This window comes from Pezoporus occidentalis, unplaced genomic scaffold, assembly GCF_034315485.1.
Source record: "Pezoporus occidentalis ecotype Australia unplaced genomic scaffold, CSIRO_AGI_Poc_V1 ctg19, whole genome shotgun sequence".
In the NCBI taxonomy this organism is placed as follows: Eukaryota; Metazoa; Chordata; class Aves; order Psittaciformes; family Psittacidae; genus Pezoporus; species Pezoporus occidentalis.
Genome location: NW_026913748.1, coordinates 6,968,924 through 6,989,089, shown reverse-complemented (window position 1 = coordinate 6,989,089; position 20,166 = coordinate 6,968,924). Strand labels below are relative to the sequence as shown.

Genomic DNA, 20,166 nt, shown 5'->3' with positions numbered 1-20,166 from the left:
CAGTGGGTCCTGGGATGTTTCCCTGTATCTGGGTTTTGTTATGGATATTACCAGACAAGAAAATTTTGCCTATATAGCAAAATATCTTATATGGGAGATATGGAAATAAACTAAGATACCAAATGATATAGTCTGGAAGTATCTGCATGGCAAATTGAATTACGCCTTCTTACTCAGACCATTTGTGTTTGGCAACAAACTCAAGGGTTCAACTACAATCATCTTGTAGCTATTGAATGCAATGGAGTTTTATGAGGCATGAATTTGGCTCAGAAAATGCAAAGCTTTCCCAAATTCAGAACAATTTATCACTGATGTCTTCCCTTCATTATTTTAAATGGAAACAGAAGAAAGTGCTCAAAAAGACACAGCCTGACCTCAGTTCAGTTCAGCTCAGTTCACTGCTGTACAGAGATACTCGGTTTCTCCCGAAGATCACAACACAAAAGCTCAGGGACAGGCTCAGTTTTCTTTAGATTTGTTTTAAAGCAAAAAAATGGATTTCAACCTAACCTTCATAATTTTCTCCTCATAAACCAAACCAAACCAAACCAACATGCGTGACGAGCTGAAAGAAATTCTGGCTATTTTGACAGAACTGTCTTACTCAGCCTATTTCTGACAAGATCAATTAGGAAATCATTTTTATATACCAAATTATTTTTGAAATTTTTATACACCATGAACAAATCCCATGGATTAATGATTTCCAGAGTTCACCCTCTTCACCTTGGGAAAATCCAGACCAGAAAAAAAGAAGAGAAAACACAAAACAGTGAAAGTAGTTTTGTCATTAGCTGCCTCTGTTTAAATAAAATCTTTTCCCTACAATGTAGGTGAAGCAAAGAATTGCAGTGGGTTGGCACGATTCTTAAATGAGCAAATAGTTACAAAATATTTTTATACATAACAAATCCAGAAGTGCTTTTTCATGACACTGCAACTTTTGCTTACATGGGCTGCGGAGCAAAAGCTTGTGGGGAACCATGCGCAGAATAGCAGGGACTACTGCAGATCACAACTGAAATACACTGGTGGACTGTGGACCATAGGGGAATACAAATGCTTACAATGAGCTACCCTGGCACAGCTGAAGGTGCTGTCTACACACAGCTTGAATTTTACCTGTTTCATCGATCCCCCACTTTCAAAACCAAGAGTATTCATCCAAACCCTCACCCCTAAATATAACTAATTGCACTGTGCACATATGGCACCTCTTTGTTCTCTGACAGTCCATATGCCTCTTTCCTAGCTGAGGCAGAGGACAGAAACCTGTAGCTTAACTGCAAGATGTGATCAGAACATACAAATTGAAATGATACTTTATTTGTCTAAGTTTTCTTTTGTCCTCACAATCGCCTGGGAATGCAACAACCCAGCAGCTTAGTTCTGGAGCAAAACAGAATGGGCAAAGTAAGGTGGGATCTACAGAGAACTTAAAATCTTCCACTTCATTATATTAAAATCTCCTTCATTTGAGAATTTAATTTCTGGGAGTCGTGTTAGTTATCAGGTTAAAATTTTGAATAATAAATTAAATCACAGAAAGCTGTGAAACTGGGTAGTCAAACGTATAATATTGACAACTAGAGTATCGTCAAGGGAAGAAAAAGTACAGCAAGTGAAAATAGTTTAACAACTGTCTGCAGCTTGTACTATGGATTTAAATAGCATCCTCCTGATCAAACTTTTGAAGGTATAATTAGGCAAGCTTTGATTTCAAAGAATTCTCTAGATTTTATATTGATTCCTTCTCTACAAGAACATAGCAGCTTAAGAATAAGCAAGAACAACCTGCTTATATTTTTAATTGATTCAAGCTCTCTAGCACTTGTTATCTATACAACAGTGAACAAGAAAGCACACACATTCCTTGCTGTACTGTATTTTGTCTATTGCTCCTTCCTATTACAAAGGATAAAAGGAAACAGTGGCTAACATGCTTTTGTTTGAAAGCAGAACATTGCAGCACATATACTGGGAGAGTGTGTCCATGGGAATGCTTATGTATCAGTGACTGCATTCTTCTGTCTCCCTGCCGTCTGTTCCATTGCTAATAGAAAACAGAAGGTATTTCTTAAGTAGTCTACCAGAGAACACAATCAGTGCTTTTCCTGTTCAGATGAACTATAACCTCCCTGTCTGCAGGTGATAGGAATCTTTGTCTCTTTCCTCTCTAACACTGCGTTTTCATTCTGCTGTTCCAGCTCTCTACCTGCTACATGAAACTTTCACAGCAAAGCTACATGAAGCCACTACACACCTGGTTTATGTGTCTTTAGGAATTCTTTTTAGACTTGTTTGCTCTATGTTCAAATGCAAAATGCGATTAAGAAACACATCAATTTAGACAGATGTAGAGTAATTCTTATCTATATGCTGCATTAAACAATCAAATGTAGTTGGACCGCCCATGGTGAGCCTACTATGAGTTGGAACTGTAAATCCTGACATGTCCATCAGAAATTATGAACTCTACCAGTCAGGAAAATACAGCATCTAGATTGGCTACATGCCCTTATCACTTTTTATTTTAGTCATATTTCTCTTGAGCTTATTTTCATAGTTAATATGTTGGAAAGCAGGTTTGGGCTTGATTCTTTCTTTAACATTGTTCATCTCTGCCTTCCCTCAGTTTCTTTCCTCCTAACCGACAACTAAAAGGTGCTGGCAGCAACACCGCCAGCCTGGCTGCAGCTATTTCTCTTCTGGCTCTATCCTGCTTATGAGTAAGTGCCAGGGCTCAGCTTCCCTCTCCTTTGTCACCAACAGCATATCCAGTTTGCAGAAGCTTCTGCATTCTGGGGTGTGGATGAGTGCTGTAAGAAATTTAAATGGCAGAGTAATTGGGAGACAGTGGAGACTATCACACAAGCTGTAAGCAACAAATCTCCTGAAGTGGCCAGAAACAAAACTGAGTATAGAATTCCTACTTGCTACAAAGGCCAAGCCACTAGAAGAAGATCATATTCAGCTGCAAATCAAAGAAGAAAATAAGACACAGACCTGGAATAATCTCATTTGGTAGAAATGAATGATGGCCTTTTTGCAATTGTTTTGCTGAAAAGCACAAATCTCTACAAAAAGAAACCAGCCATCTGTTTTGAATGTTTTAGAATGTAAGTATCTACTTGTGATCTTCTTTGATCTGTAAGAATAATAGGAAGACAGTGATACAACCCAGTTACACCTCTGTTGCGAGTGCTTAATTCATCCCAGAGCTGCAGATTACAAAACTCCATCTGGAAATCTTGGTCTTATCATTCTGGGATCAGAAAGAAGATGAACAGTGTATCAAGATCAATTCATTCGTGCTTGTAGATATAACATTCTTGGACAAAGAATGCATTCTTCAAAGATAAAATAGTTATTCAGATAACAAAATAATACTGGAGTTGTTTTAAAAAAAGAAACAACCAAAAATAAAAAACCCAAAAAGCTAGCAAAAGAACTGTTCCCAGATACAGGAAAAGGACCAGAAGGAGAAGTTGACATAATTTTAAGGACAGCATTCTTCTCTAGGCTGGGCCATCCCAGTCTAGCAGCGCTTACTGGGTAAAAGATTACATACCAGTATGGGTATAGAATAAGAGAGAATGTGGGAAGACATGATTTCAAAATTGGAATGGTAGATTAATTATAAAACAAAATACTAAGGATCACTTAAGTTGTTCACTCTACCATAACAGGATTTTTACTTACACTAAAGTGAGAAGGTCACAAAAAGCTCTCCATTATTCAGAGAGCCAAAGGAGAAAAGGTTTTTCTCCGCAAAAAGGCAAAGCTTGAAAAGGCTTGAAAGGAACAGATAATTGTGTGATAGCTAAACCAGGACTTTGAATTATATTTCCTTACAGCAGTAATTGTTGGTCCATGAACTCTTTGTGTTTCCTTGCCTGAACTTGACGGCACAGAAGTCCTTCAGTTTCATAATTAACGATGACACCCACATAAGCAGGGCTCCAGAAAAGCATGGATGGAAAGCAGGTCCTGTGATTAACCGGACAACTGTATTCAAAGTGCTGCCCTCGTCACAATTAATTAGTTACATCACCTTATTTGAGTGCATCACATTAAGGGTTCTTACTAAAGGGCTGCCCATCTGGAAAGTGGGAGTGAAGAGGCCTGGCTGTCACCAGTATGACAAAACAAATCTGGCATCTTATCTCTCAGTCAAGCCAAGTGATAATGTTTAAGTAAATTAAGATTTTATGTAGATGCCCAAAAGTTTTCCACAGGGTATGTCTCTAAAGCATAAGACATTCTTTCACGGTGTTTTTACACATACGAATGAAGAACTGGAATGAACATACTGTACCAGATTATTATAAAGTACACAATCAGTCTGTAGACTTTCAGGAAGGGGAAGAAAAGACCCTTCAGATGACAAAACATGACAATGAAGAAGAGGAGGCAGTGGTCTAAAGAGCTCTGTTCAGCATGCTGGAATAGCAGCTGCTTGAAATGTTTAACATATGGGTTATTTTCCCTTTTGTGGGAAGGAACAGGATCTTGGAAGGAAAAATCAGAAGTATTAATAAATTGAGTCAAATTTTGGGAACAAATGCAAAATGAGGCATTAGAATGACCACTGTATCTCTGTAACAACACTATTTTAAGCTATTGTGTAATAATATTACCTAGCACTTATACAGCATGCTTCCCAAGCAGAACTTCCACTTTACAAAAACTTTAGCTCATTTTACAGTCAGAGAATTTGAGACAGGCAGAAAGAGAACAAGTGACTGGTTGGAGACGATGCCAGGAAAGAATTTATCTTCTGAATCGTGGTCTAGTACCGTGTCCAGTAAATTACATTGTAATACAAGTCAGGCACGAAAGCTTGGTGTTTCTGACCATTCTGCATGATCTCAAAATTAAAAAGACCATACTGAAAATAAATTTCTTTAAAAGGCTTATGAGGTCACAGTGTAATAAGTGGCAATACTGAGAATCTGAAAGAAGTGTGGCAGAAGGACGAGAAGCTCTCTACATGCTGCAAGCATAAAATGTGTCTCGTCGAGAGAAAGATCACATTTATCAGTGAATGAATGCCTGTGCCATCATTTGAAAAAGAGTAAGATATTTACTTCACTAAAAGAAATCAGTATATTAATCCAAACACCAAACAATGTAGGAAAAAAACCACAATATTTCTCCCAAACTTCCAAAAGCATGGACACTTTAAGTTCTGTAGTGATCTCCATGAAAAGTCCATGGGGTTTGAAATCTGTGGCGAAGATTAAGTTAAATCCTGAGATGTCCTGCCCTCATTGTCATTATTTCTATCCCTCTTACTCTACCATCAAAGCAGTCATAGTGTTTCAGGCTGTTGCCTGTCACCTAGGTCTGCCACTGTCCTCTAAATCTGTTTGAATAGCTATGCATGCTGCCTGACTAGGTGTCCATTCGGTTTGCATTTCCTTTTAGCTGTAAAATGGAATAATAAATATCCCCTCCACAACAAAAAGGAAATTGTGAATGCTCAATCCTGGGTATTCCTAGCAAGACAGAACTGCTCTGCAGATACAAGTTAGAAACATACAGCTTACAACCTTAAGCATTCAGCTGTTTTTTCCATATGTCTACTTGATCAACTTCTCTGTAACGTTTAGCTGTTTCTATCATTCTTACTGTAATCCTGTTTAATACCTTTGTCCTAATAAATGTAATACAGAAATGTCATTCAACCTCCATTTCCCTTTAATAATCACAAATGCTATTAAGAATAAAACTGTTCTGAGAAACAACATATTAATTAAAGGTGACCTTTAGAATATTATGAGCTCTTGATTAAAAAAAAACCCTATAGTTCAAAAATTAAACCTGAATTTATAAAACATTCTTCTTATTGATGACTTTCTATTTCAGTTCAGTTTCGATGACTCTCATCTACAGAAGAAGTCTTGGCAAAGCCAAATTACATCAAAAAATGCGGACTTTTTTACATGATGCATACTTGTAATTAGTGCTGTTGCAAATTATAATTTATATTGGGTTTGGCAAGGAGTCTATGAAATTTACTTGAATTGACTGCTTTTCAGTTGTTAAAAATGATTCAAATATTTTCCCCTGTTATGACTTACCTCTGTTTCCACCACAGGCATCACCTCTGAAATCTTAGATCCATTAAGTTAGGCTAGTGTCTTTTGCAGTCAACTCACAATACTCTGCTTTTGTTTAATATTTGTCCAGCTCAAGTATTAAAGAAAAATGTCACAAATAAGAGGCTTTTTGTCCTGCAATATTTTTACAGTAATAGAAACTTGCCAATATTTTCATAATCTTGAAAGATCCCCATTTTTATGCACTCCAGTTCAATGCTAGCTCTTTGAACGTTCCACTGTTACTCTAATAAGCATCAAATTAATTTTCAGATTTTGATCCTGGAATTTGAGCACAGCAAAACCATGTTTTGCTCCTTAGCAGGCAGATCCATGACTTCAGGATTTATTGGCAACCGCTAACAGAAAACGCTTCCACAGAATGAGTTCAAAAAACTTGTCCAGTGACAGCATCTACTAGCTCCAACTCCTGCTGCAAGCCAGAGCCATGGAAGACGGGAAGACAAATGCTCTGCAACAGCATGCATACTTAAAAACGCACGTACAGTACGCATAAATTACATACCAGGATAAATCTTTCAGCACTTGAGAGTTTCAGTTTTGCTCTTCTGTTCTTGTCCTTAGCACTTTTATTGTGCCCTCACTTTTCCTCATGTCTTTTAATTTGATTGTCTTTCACTCTTCCTCTTTCAACAGTTTTTTGTGATCCTATGCCTACTACACCCATTCAACAAAAGCAGTCCTCCTCATTTCTTATGGGCAGAGGTGGCACAGATTACTGAACCTACTCACACTTCCTCACAAGGAAACCAGATGAAGTGAGCAGCTTGGGAAGTTCATGTATGGAAGCTTTGCTTCTTTACCTGATATAGCACATACGTGGTACATATCTACAAGAAGGTACATGTGCAACTACACGTATCCTTTTGTATGAATTAAATCTCATAAAGTGCAAATTCATATTATTTTTGATAAAAGTGAGTAATAACTGATTAAGCCATTGGGCAGACCACTTTGGCATTTGAGAAAGACAAAGGGGCATTCTAATAAGAAAACACATTGGAATATGACTGGATATAACGGAGGATAGAGCTCCATCTGGGGAATAAAAGGAGTCATATGAAATTCAGACAGCAAGGAAAAGAGCCTAGAATAAAAGGCTAGGAAAGACTGTTTAAGGATGAAAGATGGTATTTACATTGAACTGTAAACTGAAATGCAAACTACCATTTTCTGAAACTACAGGAAGGGCAGATATGTTTAGAAACAGTGCTCCATTTCAGAGGAGTTATATCTGATAATGCTGTCATGTACGGAACTGGTGTAATTAAATATTAAATTCAGTCAGTTCCAGAATGCTGGAGGCGAAAACCCTTAAACCACAAAACATAAAGAAAAAATAACAGTCTGCTACTGTAGATATTCTGATGGTCTCTAGTTTATCTTCAGTACTGACCAGAGGTGACTACATACTCAGACCTACAGCAACTTTAAAAAACAAAGTTATCACCAGGTCCTACGCTATTAGTCAATTTTTTATCATTGTAATATATGCATTTAATTTAACACATGCAGGTTAAAACTCTGTGACTTACAGCTTCTTTGCATTTACAAAGAGAGTAAGGACCTGTTTGGTTTTTTGTTGCTGTTTTTTTGTTTTGTTTTGTTTTTTTTGAATGTACATGGAATAACCATGGTAAAAACATGCACTTTTTTTGGAATAACTGGCTTGGGAGTCTTCAATCACTTTTATACTTTCCCTGTTGATGTAAGCAAGACAATCTTGAGGCTGACATGATTCTCAGATGGGATGCATGTAATGCAAGGATGCTGACTGCCTCATTATTTTGACTAGGACATGCTGTAACGCATTTTTCTGAGGAAAATGCCTCAAGTACAAAGTGGAGAGAGATGCTGTATTTAATGTGAATAGCCCATTAATTCAGTAGTCTAAGAGAAACCATACTCTTAGCACCGTTGTACTCGTAAGTGTATCAGCAGATGAGAGAGGAAAAGAGAAAGATCTTTGTATCAGTGTTTTCTACACAACCTCCATGTTTGATCTAGAATGAAAATCAGAATTATTCCTACCTTCACAGTGAGTGTCCTCTTCCTTTTCATCATTTACTTACCTGATCTTTCATGTTTAATTGCTGTGCTTCAGCAGATCTTTACAAGCATTTCTCTCTAAAACTTTTAACATCATACACTAACACACAACCATTGCAAGAGTGGTGATTCAAGAAGAATGTGAAATCAACAGCGAGTGTAAATTAATGAAGCACTTTATCAATTTTTCCACTAAAGAGATTTTCTCAGTTCAACCCCCAAGGCATGAAATTCAAGTTTAACGCTGCCACAGTTGGATTAATTTTTTCAGATGGTTGACTTGAAAAGAGGGATTTGATCTATACAGACAGACATGTAAGTCTGCAGTTAATTGAGCAAGTGCAAAGAGATGAGAGAGCAGCTTATTCTTTCATGAATGTTTTACAAATGTAATATAAAGAAGTAATTTCTGAAATTCAAGGGTCCAAAATTTCCACAGATTTTTTCAGAAGTGCTTTCTTTCAAATAATTCATACAGAAAAAACAAATTCTGAGAAAAACTGTGAAACTCATGTGAAATATTTTTCTTTAAAAGCATAAGTGAAGAAAGAAAAAGTTCCACATAAATTTTTAAAATAGGGTCATCGCATCTCAATTCCTTAAAATACTTTAAGTACTTCAAATAAATATATTGTGCTTTCAAACTGATAATACAATGCATAAATGAATCCTACGTACTGTAGCATGACAATTGATATTTTACTTTTGTAGCTATATATCAAAGCTCCTGGTCAACAAATGATGTCTTTGCTACAGAACAGGCCAGAGGAAAAGGGCTCTGCATTGTGAACTGCCCTCTCTTCTGGAAATGGGGGTTATTGTGGGGACAATTTGACAGCAGAAAAGAGAAAAGTGTGGATGCAGACATAGAGAAACAGACTGTACTTCAAATGACAAATAGCTACCAATTTCTCCCCAGTTATTTTAAAAGAACAAGGGAGATGGAAAGGAGAGTGGAAGGTTAAGAGGATATTCCTCTTTGTCTTCAAATTTACAGAAAAGTTACAGTCCATATCAAGAGTCATCTATTCTGAGTTGTTAAGTGTCTGTGACTGGTTAGGTCAGCATGCATGGCAGCAATCTCGGCAGCAGATCTCAACATGCTTAAAACCTTCAGGAGGAACATTATCTTCAGGAGAAACATTATCTTTGAGCAAATTCTTTACTAACCAGAATCGAAAAAGCATACACAGATTTGGCTACAGTGCAAACTGCTTTGAAAAAGAATCTGACTGAAAACATTTCCTCCATGAAGCCAATGATAAATGATATGAGAGACATTTCCTGTTCTCTTGTACACATTAAGAGTTTGCTTTGCATAGAAACTCAATTACATGCCCTGGAAAGTTCTCCCCGTAACATCATGAAAGAATGACACGATGATGAGAAGAAGAAAATTGCAAACTACACATAAACACACGAGAAACAAGCTCATGCAGAGCCTACACAAGCAAGGCGGAAGGAGCACAACCAGGTTTCACAAAGCACGCAGGAGTAAGATGTGAGAGTGACTGCTGTAAACTTTTCTATTGGCAAGAAAAGTTGATTCTCACCGTTCTGAACAAAATGGCTGAACTAAGAGCATCTGACTGGTTATGCCCAAATACCCTCCTCCTCATCCTAGGGGTGCAGAGGTGGCAATGAGAGAAAAGCCCCAGAGCAGCATGGGAATGAAATAAAGAGTCGGTTAGTATTTAAAGCACATATGTAAGTACAAATAGTAGCACAAAGTGTTTAATTCCTTATGCAATATTCTGAGCCACCTTGAGATACATCTTTCTTTGCTCTCTTGTAGGCTTTGTTAGCTTTTAAAATGCTTCTTTGCAAAGGCAAAGTGCAATCAGACCCTCCTCCCACACCCTCCTTCCTATCACCTTCCCCAGTGAGGTGATTGCAAGAATTTCCTTAAATGTTTAAATGTCATCTTTTCTTGACATTTTATCTTTTAATTTCACTTTCTTTGCATTTTCATTTCATTCAAGGATGCTATGCTGCATTTGTTCACAAGCATTTACTACACTTACATTCTAGAAATGGCTTAATTTCTCTATAGATTTGCAATGTAGAAACAACAGCTATTCTAACATTTCGTCCAAATTAAGATTAGAAAAGCCATTTAATTCGCAGTATTAACGACTGCACTCTCCTGAAGAAGGTAAGACCAACATTTTCCAAAAGCATTGCAGAAAATTCAAGACAGTCAATTTACAGTGGAGAAGGGTATTAAAACAAGACGCAAAAGGAAATTACTTTGAAAATGAGAATTTTTCTGTTCATTTCTTTATATATCCCTTACTGTCTTCTGATAAAGACATGAAGAGATTTCTAAATATCTATTTTGGTAAGGTGAGTATGTAATTGTTTTTTGCCATTTTCCTTTTGCACATTACTCATAATTTCTGCATATCACTAAATTGGTATTTAAAGGTCTAGAGTGAGATGCCTTGCTTCAGATCTCAACAATTTCTAGATAAGCCAGAGGGCAGAGGAGTGCCAAACATTCCTTCACTTTGTCAAGGCAGTGATTAATGATCACTAATATTTTAATTAAACTGGAATGGATGAGATTACAACATGGGATATGCAATTGGGCTGGCATTTTCTGTGTTACCCAAGGGATAGGTAATCTCTCTGATAGTTATCAAGCACATGGCTGTGCTTTGTAAATGACACAGGAGGCTCCTCACTGCCTTGGAGATGGCAAATTGATTTTCCTTCAGTTCACGGTCCACTGAGTTTGTGAGGGAGCAGTCTGTGCTCATTTGGCACAGAGGCCAGGATTTCCCCATGGGAAATGAAGGGAACTGCTCATATGCAATCCATAGATCAGAAAGCTGATCCTGGAGCATGATTTCCTGCTACTGAAGACAAGAAACAGTCCTGGACACTCCACACACTCAAGCAGTAAACCTGAGTTACGAAAATCTGAATATTCCAGACAGGACTTCTGTTTTGCACATTTCTTTCCTCCTTTTCATTGTCTGTCCCCTCATCTCAACCCACTTAATAACAGCTTGGTACTAGGAACTGTTTGTTCACATTTCAGGAGTTTTCAGTGAAGTTGACACAACAGTAACATCCATTTCTGGTTTATAACTGCACTCTGGAATGCTGTTTTTGTTCCAAGGTACTGCAAGCATGTCAGGGAAAATTACATATGACTCAAAATAATCAGCTCCCCTAGTAAAAATTACTTAAAAACCAAAAAGAGACACACATTACCTGGTCAGGGGAGGGTTTGTGGTTGGTTTGGTTGGAATGGGATGAGGATTTGAGGTGGTCATCCTCATAGTTGTCAGCCATCAGCTTCATACGGTTCTGAGTCTATTAAAAATAAAAAGAATAATATCAGTCTACTTTCTAATGTGCTCATAGGGACTAAAGGGAATAGGGCGTTTATGCTATCCTGTATATGCGAAATCCATATATGGAAAAAAATAAAACACATAAACAGTGTCACTAGGTACTACTGTAGAGAAATCAGTAGGTATTACTCTAAAGGTCTGGTAAAAACTTGGGAGACACATTCCAACCATTTCACTTTGAGGCTAAATTAGTTTTGCGAGTAAGTGGCTCATCTGACTTGCACCTACTAAAAGTTGTAGTGTTCATGTGCATACAAAGAAACTAATTTATTCTTATAGACCTTTGCAATTAAGGTTCAAACACCAATTTGGAGAAAAATTCGGTGAAAACATCAGTTTGATGTCCCTACGTCAGGTAAAAAGAGTAAACAAGCTGAAAGTAGGTTATTACCGAAGTAGTCCATCCAGTTTCAATATGCAAATCAGTTTTCAACTGATACACCTAAGAGTAGGAAAATTCTGAGCTTGGTCAGAAAAATGTTAATTATAGAAAAGCCTTCCTGTGAGGAAATTAAAAAGTTAACACATACGCCTTTGGGAAGAAAAGGTGACATAAAAAAAATCTATAAAATTTAAAACCGCACTCAGCCAAGCAAAGAATTAACAAAATACAAAACAAGTTTCCCAGCTTTTCTTCAACTTTTCAGGAAATTTCAAGTTCTGGAGGATGCATGATTTTTAAAAACACAAGCTATAAAATAAATTGTGGAAGAATAAATGGAATACCTTACCTTAACATTACCATTCCAGATAAGGAGTTGCAATGAACATTAAAACATACTACATGACTGTGTGTGCAAAGGACAGTGTGAGACAAAGCCCTTTTAATATACTACCCTTAAACGAGGTCCCTAAGCACCTACAAACACATGCACACAAACAAGGAAAGAAATCCACCTGGGCAAAATGTCCCACCTGCCCAGAAGGGCTCACAAAGACCATTCAGGCAGCAACGACACTCTAGGAGTAGCCTAGAGAGGACTATGAAATAGCTGGGTCGAGGGTCTTGCAAAGTGAACTGCCAGCCCTATGCTAGATACTTCACTTCCAAGTTATCTGGGTGACACTGTCCTTGGGCACTCACACCTAGAACAGACCCTAAATGGAGTGACAGCATTTCTCCTCCCAGCTCATTAGGTAAACAAAGCCCCATTTTGAGCTTTGTGAAATCCTTGTATTCCAAAAAAATACAAAGGCTAGCCAGACCTATGTTAGATATGATACATAGTAAATTATGCACAGCTAGACATATTAAATCATCAGCAATGCACTAAAATTAAATGCCTTAAATGAAAGCTCAAAGCTTACTGTAAAAATGCCAGCTGTTGATTCAATCCCTTCATAACTGCATGGTTTCTCACTGGAAACTAATTTTAATGAGTACCTCGAGGCTAGAGAATGCAGATTCAACTTGACTGTACTCAGATTATTACAGAGAAGGTCCAGGGTTTGAATCTGGATTTGATTTTATTCTTGGATTAATTTAACAAAGCTAACAATGAATTGAACTGAAGCAATAAGCAATTTAATCATGCAAAATCTTTATATTGTTTGCTCTTTTTGTCAAACAAGTTTTGAATTCCAAGTCTGACTCATCATTCATAAATCATTACTTGAAACATGCTGCATTAATACTTAAACAGCCAGTCTATTATAAAGGTGCTTTCTCCATATTTATTATTATATTTAAGGTTGGCTCTTTAACAATGTCTTCTTTGCAATGAGAGCTACTGATCTTAAATGATTTCATATTTCTTTGGAAATTTTTGGGTTTGATAATAAGTAATAACTCCTTACACAACTTTTAGTGTGCATATGGAAAGAAAAATCTGTCAAAAAGCAGAAGTTCAGCAGAATGTTAGTACAGCACATTAACTTTTCTGAGAGAAAAAGTAGCTCTTCTCAGAGGCAGACCATTTTATTATACTGCATGAAAAAAACTATGTTAACACTAATTCAGGAAGAGAAGGATATAAAAATATAAACATTTAAAGCACAGTATCCTTCACTGAAAATTCTGAAGTGGAACTGAAGAGGTTGCATATTTCTGTCACTTCAAGTAGAATAACCTACTATTAATACATGGCAGGAGGTACAACAAGAGGCTGAGAAAACTGGGTTGGTTTAGCCTGAAAAAAACAGGAGGCCTCTTTAATTACTTGATAGCAGGAAACAGAGAAGATGAAGCCTCACTCTTCCTGGAGGGGACAGGACATGAGACAATGGATGCAAATTGGAACAGAATTTCAGAAAATCAGGAAAATTATCCTAACAAGGCTGATCAAACACAACAGGCTGCCAAGAGGCTGCCATCCTTGCACTGAAGGACATCCAGACACTGAAAATGTGACTGGACAAGACCTTGAGCAAACTGGTAGTTCGTGATGCTCTCTCAGCAGCAGGATGGATGTGATCTAAAATATGCTGCAATTTTTATTATTTGGGCTTTTCATCTTCAGCTAATTTTACAGCAATCAAGGCTGGAGTTTTCAAAGGAAGAGGAAGCCAAGTTCCAAATTTCCTCTTAGTAGCTAAATATGATTTAGCTGCTTAGCTCCATCACCGCCCTTTGAACATTTTAACCCAAAACAATTTCTGCAGCATCCTGATGATGACAATCATACCCATTAGCTCACCTAGGAGGACATTTTCTATGTTCCTCCTTTAATACAATCTGACCTTTCATGGCTTCTGCTGTTACCCTAAGAGTGCATGTTTGTGACATATATGTCTTGCCAAGAAACCACCAAAATCAGTATTGTGATTTCACTACAGGAGCTAATTTACACATGTATTATTGTAATTAGGCAAAAATCAAGCGATGGAAGAAAACCAGTCTACTTCCTGATGGATACCACTAAAAATTCTTTTCCAACATTAAAATTCCAACAAGCAGTGTTGTAAATAAAATATGTAATACAGCATTATAATATTTTTCTATTTCTCTTCGTGTCAAACATGGAAATGAAAAGCTTTTTCTTAGGACTGGAATACTGACTGACAAACTTCTAATTGGTAATTTTGAAAATAACTGGAAATACATGAACTCAGTTTCTCTCCTACTGCTCCCCTCCTTCCAGAAAAAAAAAAAAAAGTTCAAAAGCATGGAAATTTCTAGAGCATATGGCTGTTGCAATGATTTAAAAACAAATCGTTTACTGTGGGGAACCACTCCAACATCCTGCAGTCCTGAACTGCTTTGTCATGGTGCTATTATACAATCCTCTCCCACCTTATGAGGTTATGGCGCAGATCCTAGGGCAAACATTTCTACATCATTGTAAAATTATGAACAACAAAGTGGTTTAACCACTGTGTCCTGTGAGAAAATAAATGAGCAGTGCAGACAAATCGGTTGTGTCAGGAGTGCTTTTGTCTAAAACCTCCAGAGCTCGCAAGCAGAACTAGTGATGATAAGAACCGGATGTCGGACCCAAATTTTGCTTAAAAAATAGCAGGCGCCATTACAGGTACCTTCTCCATGCATATGCAGACAAAATGCTAGAACGAAAAAAACAGGACAAGACGCTGCAACCCAACAGGGTTTTTTATTTTTTTGTCCACAAGGTTTCTTTCTTCTAACAGAACAGATTTCATAACCTTATTCCTTGCCTTCCAATCACACCCTGCCCCCAAAACCCTATATCTTGTCAAAGCCCTTAACAACACTCCTTAGTCTCCTACTAATCATGTGCAAAAGAACAAACAAACCCTTTAAACTAGTGTCAAACCTCAGAATTACTGAAGAGCCATTGCACACTCTCAAGCTCCTGACTGAAAGCCAGAAATGACTGTGGAGAACTTGCCATAAGAAAAGATGTCTGCAGAACTGAGTCTGTGAACCACAAGTCTGAAGCATAACATTTGCAAGGGTACTGTATCTAAAAAACTCCAGCTTCTTCTGGTTATACGTTAGACTACCCTCTAGTAGTCTATGAGATCTTGCCTACTTTCCCTTTCTCCCCTTCCAAACTTCTGCAATTGTCTTTTTGCCTCTCTGATACACTTAATACCCTTCTTGCTTCAGATCGTTACTTAATCCCAGAAGAAAATATGAGACAAGCTTATATTAATCATACATGTGAATGGTCAGCATCACCACTTCTTTTAAATGTGCTCTTTCTCCTTTTGTTGCCCTGGTCCTGCAGGGATCCCACCAAACTCTTTCTGGTTATTGTACAGTTTACTTCTGCCTGTATTCTATAACCACTAAATGTTTGTGTAAACAAGGAAATTACCATGGAGTAGACTATTCCTAATGCAACCAACACGTGAAAACTTTCATTCCAAACAGCACATGTATGATATTTTAGCTGCCAAAACTGTATCCATGGTGAATTTTGTTTAAGAATTACCAAGTTCCTCTTTCATGGATGTACTGCTTCAAAGCACACTCTCACCTGTAGGTTGCTAAGAGCAGATTACTTTATGTTCACTGCAGGCTATGCTGGTAGCTTACTTGTGCACGTCCATCCTAAAGACCAAATTAATAGATTGTATCACAGTTAAATTATTACATGAGAAAAACCAGAACTGATGCTGATCCACAAAGCGTAGGGGAAAGTCAGAGACACATTCTGGAATATAGCTGATAAAACCTAGAGGAGTCCTTCCCAGGTCTGACAAAGTCTTTATAGTGGAATTCCAGATATAAATTTGAAACCCACAGATTTAACTACAGACATTGTTTATAATATATTTTAAAGAATGTTTTTATTTGAAAGCTTGCACTAAATTGTATGTTATAATGAGAATACATACCTTTCTTAAGCATTTCTGCAGGATAGCTAGTGTTCTGGTAACCATTACCCTGGCAAGTTTCTGAAACCAAATTTTATTCATAGGAATCACACATTTCTGTATCTCTAGACAAGTCCTCTAATAAATAGCAGATATGATCTTATAAGCTGTGCATTTTCTCTATTAGTCTGCTTCATACTATGTTATGTATGCAGTAACTTACTCAAAGATTTTCCATCACATCTGTCTTTCTACCATGCAACAAAGCAGAAACCATGATATCAATGCCTACTTTCTCATTTTTTGTAAAATATTTGAGTAGGATATTTCTGGCTTTGTTAACCAGTATAAACAAGATTTATTAACCCTTTAATGTGGAGTTTAGTAAGCCCCACATTAAGCAAACATTAATATCATGACTGTACTTGTGACAAATGGATATGTGGTTGAGACAGTGTGTCAATGCGTTAAAGGAGTCATCCGATTCCAATCTGAATTGAGTATTTCACGGGAAGCACACACATGCAAATGCAACAGTTTAGAAACCTTTTCACCACTAATAACATAAAAATATAATGGAGAGACTTAGGAGATTTTTTTTTTTCCCCTAAGTCATGTGCCAAATTCAGTATCTCTGAAAACTATGTTCTTGCATACTCCTTTTCCATTTACTGAAGACACACATACTCCAACAATAAATATCCAACAGCTCTGTGCTGGAATCTGGCTGTGAGAAACACAGAGAGAATAATCCCTCCTTACCTGTTATTAGAATGTGAAATCCTACATCACTGCTTTGAGTATATCTATACCTACCTCGAAAGTACTTGAATGCACACTTACCTTTAGTGTATAACTCCCTTGAACAAAGGGTCTCTGAAAGGTTGTTTTGAGATTTTATTCAATGCCCCCTTCCCATTTATGATATTTAATGATCTGGGATATATTTTTTAAATTTGTAAAGAGATGGTACATGCTGAGTTGTCATTTTTGTTCGTAAGGTTTAAAAGACACATCATTAGTTAGGTTTGGCTTTCTTTTCAGCTACATTTAAGATTAGCAAGTAGGATTCTTCGGTTAACAGCAAACAAATACAAGGTTCAGCTTCATGCAAATAAAAACTATTCCTATTACTACAGTTCTGTACAACCTGGAGCCTGTGTTTGTGTGAGCCCAACAAAAAAAAACCATGTGCACTGTGCAGCTGCTGGAGTTTGTCAAAGCCTGAAGGACTTAACACAGATTCCACCTGAGATACTGGCTCCCCGATTGAAGGTTGGCAATGTTACAACAATATTATATCCTAAAGTTAAAGACTTTATCAGTCCAGTTAATTTCTGTGTGCAATGATTCAATTTTTGTGCTCATCTCCACACATATGGTAATTATGGAGAAACTTCATTCTGGAGAATTCATATTCCAAAAACCTTTGAACTAAAGGAGGCAGATCATCTAGATATGGAGTTCTCTCCAAGGCTTGACATACGTAGATATATGTGGATGGATTTAAAAAACAGACTTTGAACTGAAATTTTTCTTGTAAAGAAATGTATCAGTTGGAATTTTATTAGTTCCTTACGAGATGATCAAATAACTAACTATGGGTTTGCTTGATGACAAAATCTATTGAAATCTGTTGCTCTGATTCCTGTGTAAACAAAACCAGTCACACAAAAGACAATCCAAATCAGATCTTGTGTTTGGGACTCCTTGTTGTGTTTATACCACATGAACACCACATTTCTTTAGCTCTCCTGTACTCTCTTTAGAGATACCTCAAGCTGTGTTTAAAGACTGACCCATCAGTGGTAATAAAAATGTCTTTCTCAATTATTTGTTTCACAAGAGCTGGAGTCTGCCCAGTCTCAGGTTCAAAAAGAAACTAAAATAAATAAATAATAATTAAACCCCCCCTCCTTCTCTCATGCTTAACTGCACAGGAGCAAACCAAGTATGTTAGTTCTTTGGCATCTTTCCTGTGCATGTAAAGGTCTTCTGCAGAAATATCATTAAGGTGTGTTTTCCTGTATCAAAGATGTCTGAGAAAGAGCTGGAGTCTGAGAAAGTTTCCCACCATATTGTAATCCTAATTTATACTGTCTGGGTGGCCTATGCATCAAAAAAAACCCACATTTCAGGCAGGATCAAAAGGACAGGGCAAATGGTATCCTGTGACAACATCCTCAAAGAATCCTGGATCTCTCACACTACACAAACCCAAAGAAATTACTGACTGAAATTGATCTGAAGACAGCAATGGCAAGCAAAATGAGCTGGTGTTTTAATCCTTAAGATGAAAAAAGAGAACTGCCTATATTCACATTCCTGTAGTGAGCATACAAATCCTCTATACTCTAGGTTTAAAGTAAGCAGGTAAGTATTTATGTGTTACAAGCCTGCCCTATGGTGCAGTCTGTTAGGGCAAGTCTGATCTTGGTTCCATGCTGCAGCAGAGAAGAAGGGCCTCACTGCAGAACTCCCTGCCAGCGAATGTAAGATCAGTACCCTTTAGTGATGCATGCCCTGAGAGCAGAAAAGACTCATCTATTTAAATTATGTTAACAGCAACTGGGTTTTGCTTAATCATGCTGCTGCATCTACTCTCTATCTATTGTGCCGTCTCCATTACTTCTTTAATCTGTTAAGAACTGGATTCTTTCACAGACAGGATGGCTACCCTTGAAAAGCATATGAGTCCACTTTATTACCCATTTTATGCTGGCTAATGAAGTCTGTGCACTTTGGATTTATATTCTACATCTTCTAAGCATGGTCTTCAACCCTAGAAAAATCACTTTCTCCAGCCTGCCTCCCCCATGGTGTCTCCAGGCAAAAGTCAGCTGGGACCAGTGTGAAAGTATGCGTGTTCTGAATGGCCAGCCATATGTGTATGCTTCAGCCAAACAAAATATATCACGGCACAATTCTTCTTGCCTTTCCCTGTGTGGGAGCACTACTTCGGGCTTTTTCACCTCTACCCAGCTGTGGATGTTAATTAAGTTCATGTAAGTTACACAGTCTTTGAGACTTCTTTCCTCTGTCAAACTTGGTTGAAAGCAGTCAATAAATTGAAAAGTTACTTGGTGGGAGCAGATGGATAGCACTGTGATTTAAACTCCTCTTTGGAGGACTTTAGGATAAAAGGAGGTCCAAATTTGCATGTTTTGTTCAAGTTGTAAGAGTTTGGATATAGTCTCTCAATATATCCTCGCCTTAAATGTTGCATAGAAGTGGAGTTGTTTGATACCATACTCCATGCCTTTCTTTAAGACTCTGGGAGGCCAAATTGCTACAGATTCTCAAGTGAACAGCAGGGAGCCCCTCATGTTTAGTTCATGTGTCTGCTGAACGTTTAATATATACAGTTTATTCAGTCTCTTTAACCCACTTTGATACATGCTACCAAGGACAACTCACTTGAACAAAAAAGTGAAATACTAATTTTATACCGCGAAAGGAAATACCAGTCTTTGTCATGGTCCTTATTACTCAAACTGTTGAAAACTCCTGAATACACTTCTTCCCTTGCTCATTTTTCCCCTCTCACAGTGTGTTTGTGGGTCCTAGCTAAAAAATTCATCTTTATTTTATCAATTAAGAGAAAATCAAAGACAAAAAAGCAGCCAGAAAACCAAGCTGAAATGTACTTTGCAGCATAAACACTCCCTAAAAACTTGATAGGTTGGTGTTTTACAAAGCAAAATGTAAAAGAAATCTCAGGTTATACTAAGGTTGGAAATGCATTCTAACATTGTAATGATCCTGTGATTACCTTAAACTTGTGCAATTTAAGCAAAAGAATTAAGCACCAGAGATAAGGTTAGTCTTAGAAAATCTATAAATATCTGAAGGCAAATCCCTGCATTGTATCCTGTAGAACAGAC

General features: G+C 37.4%; 1 protein-coding gene across 11 annotated transcripts in view; it reads right to left on the bottom strand.

Annotated features, from left to right (window-relative positions):
• Positions 1-20,166, bottom strand: part of ERC1 (ELKS/RAB6-interacting/CAST family member 1) — a 296,380-nt gene that overhangs the window by 22,065 nt on the left and 254,149 nt on the right. For 9 of the 11 annotated variants that reach the window (XM_062616671.1, XM_062616663.1, XM_062616669.1 and 6 more), the window contains one exon: positions 11,400-11,501. In XM_062616671.1, coding sequence (XP_062472655.1) covers positions 11,400-11,501 — 102 coding nt within the window. Of the gene's footprint in view, positions 1-9,730; positions 9,798-11,399; positions 11,502-20,166 lie in introns of all 11 variants that reach the window. The other 2 variants (XM_062616673.1, XM_062616674.1) reach the window with 1 other exon arrangement.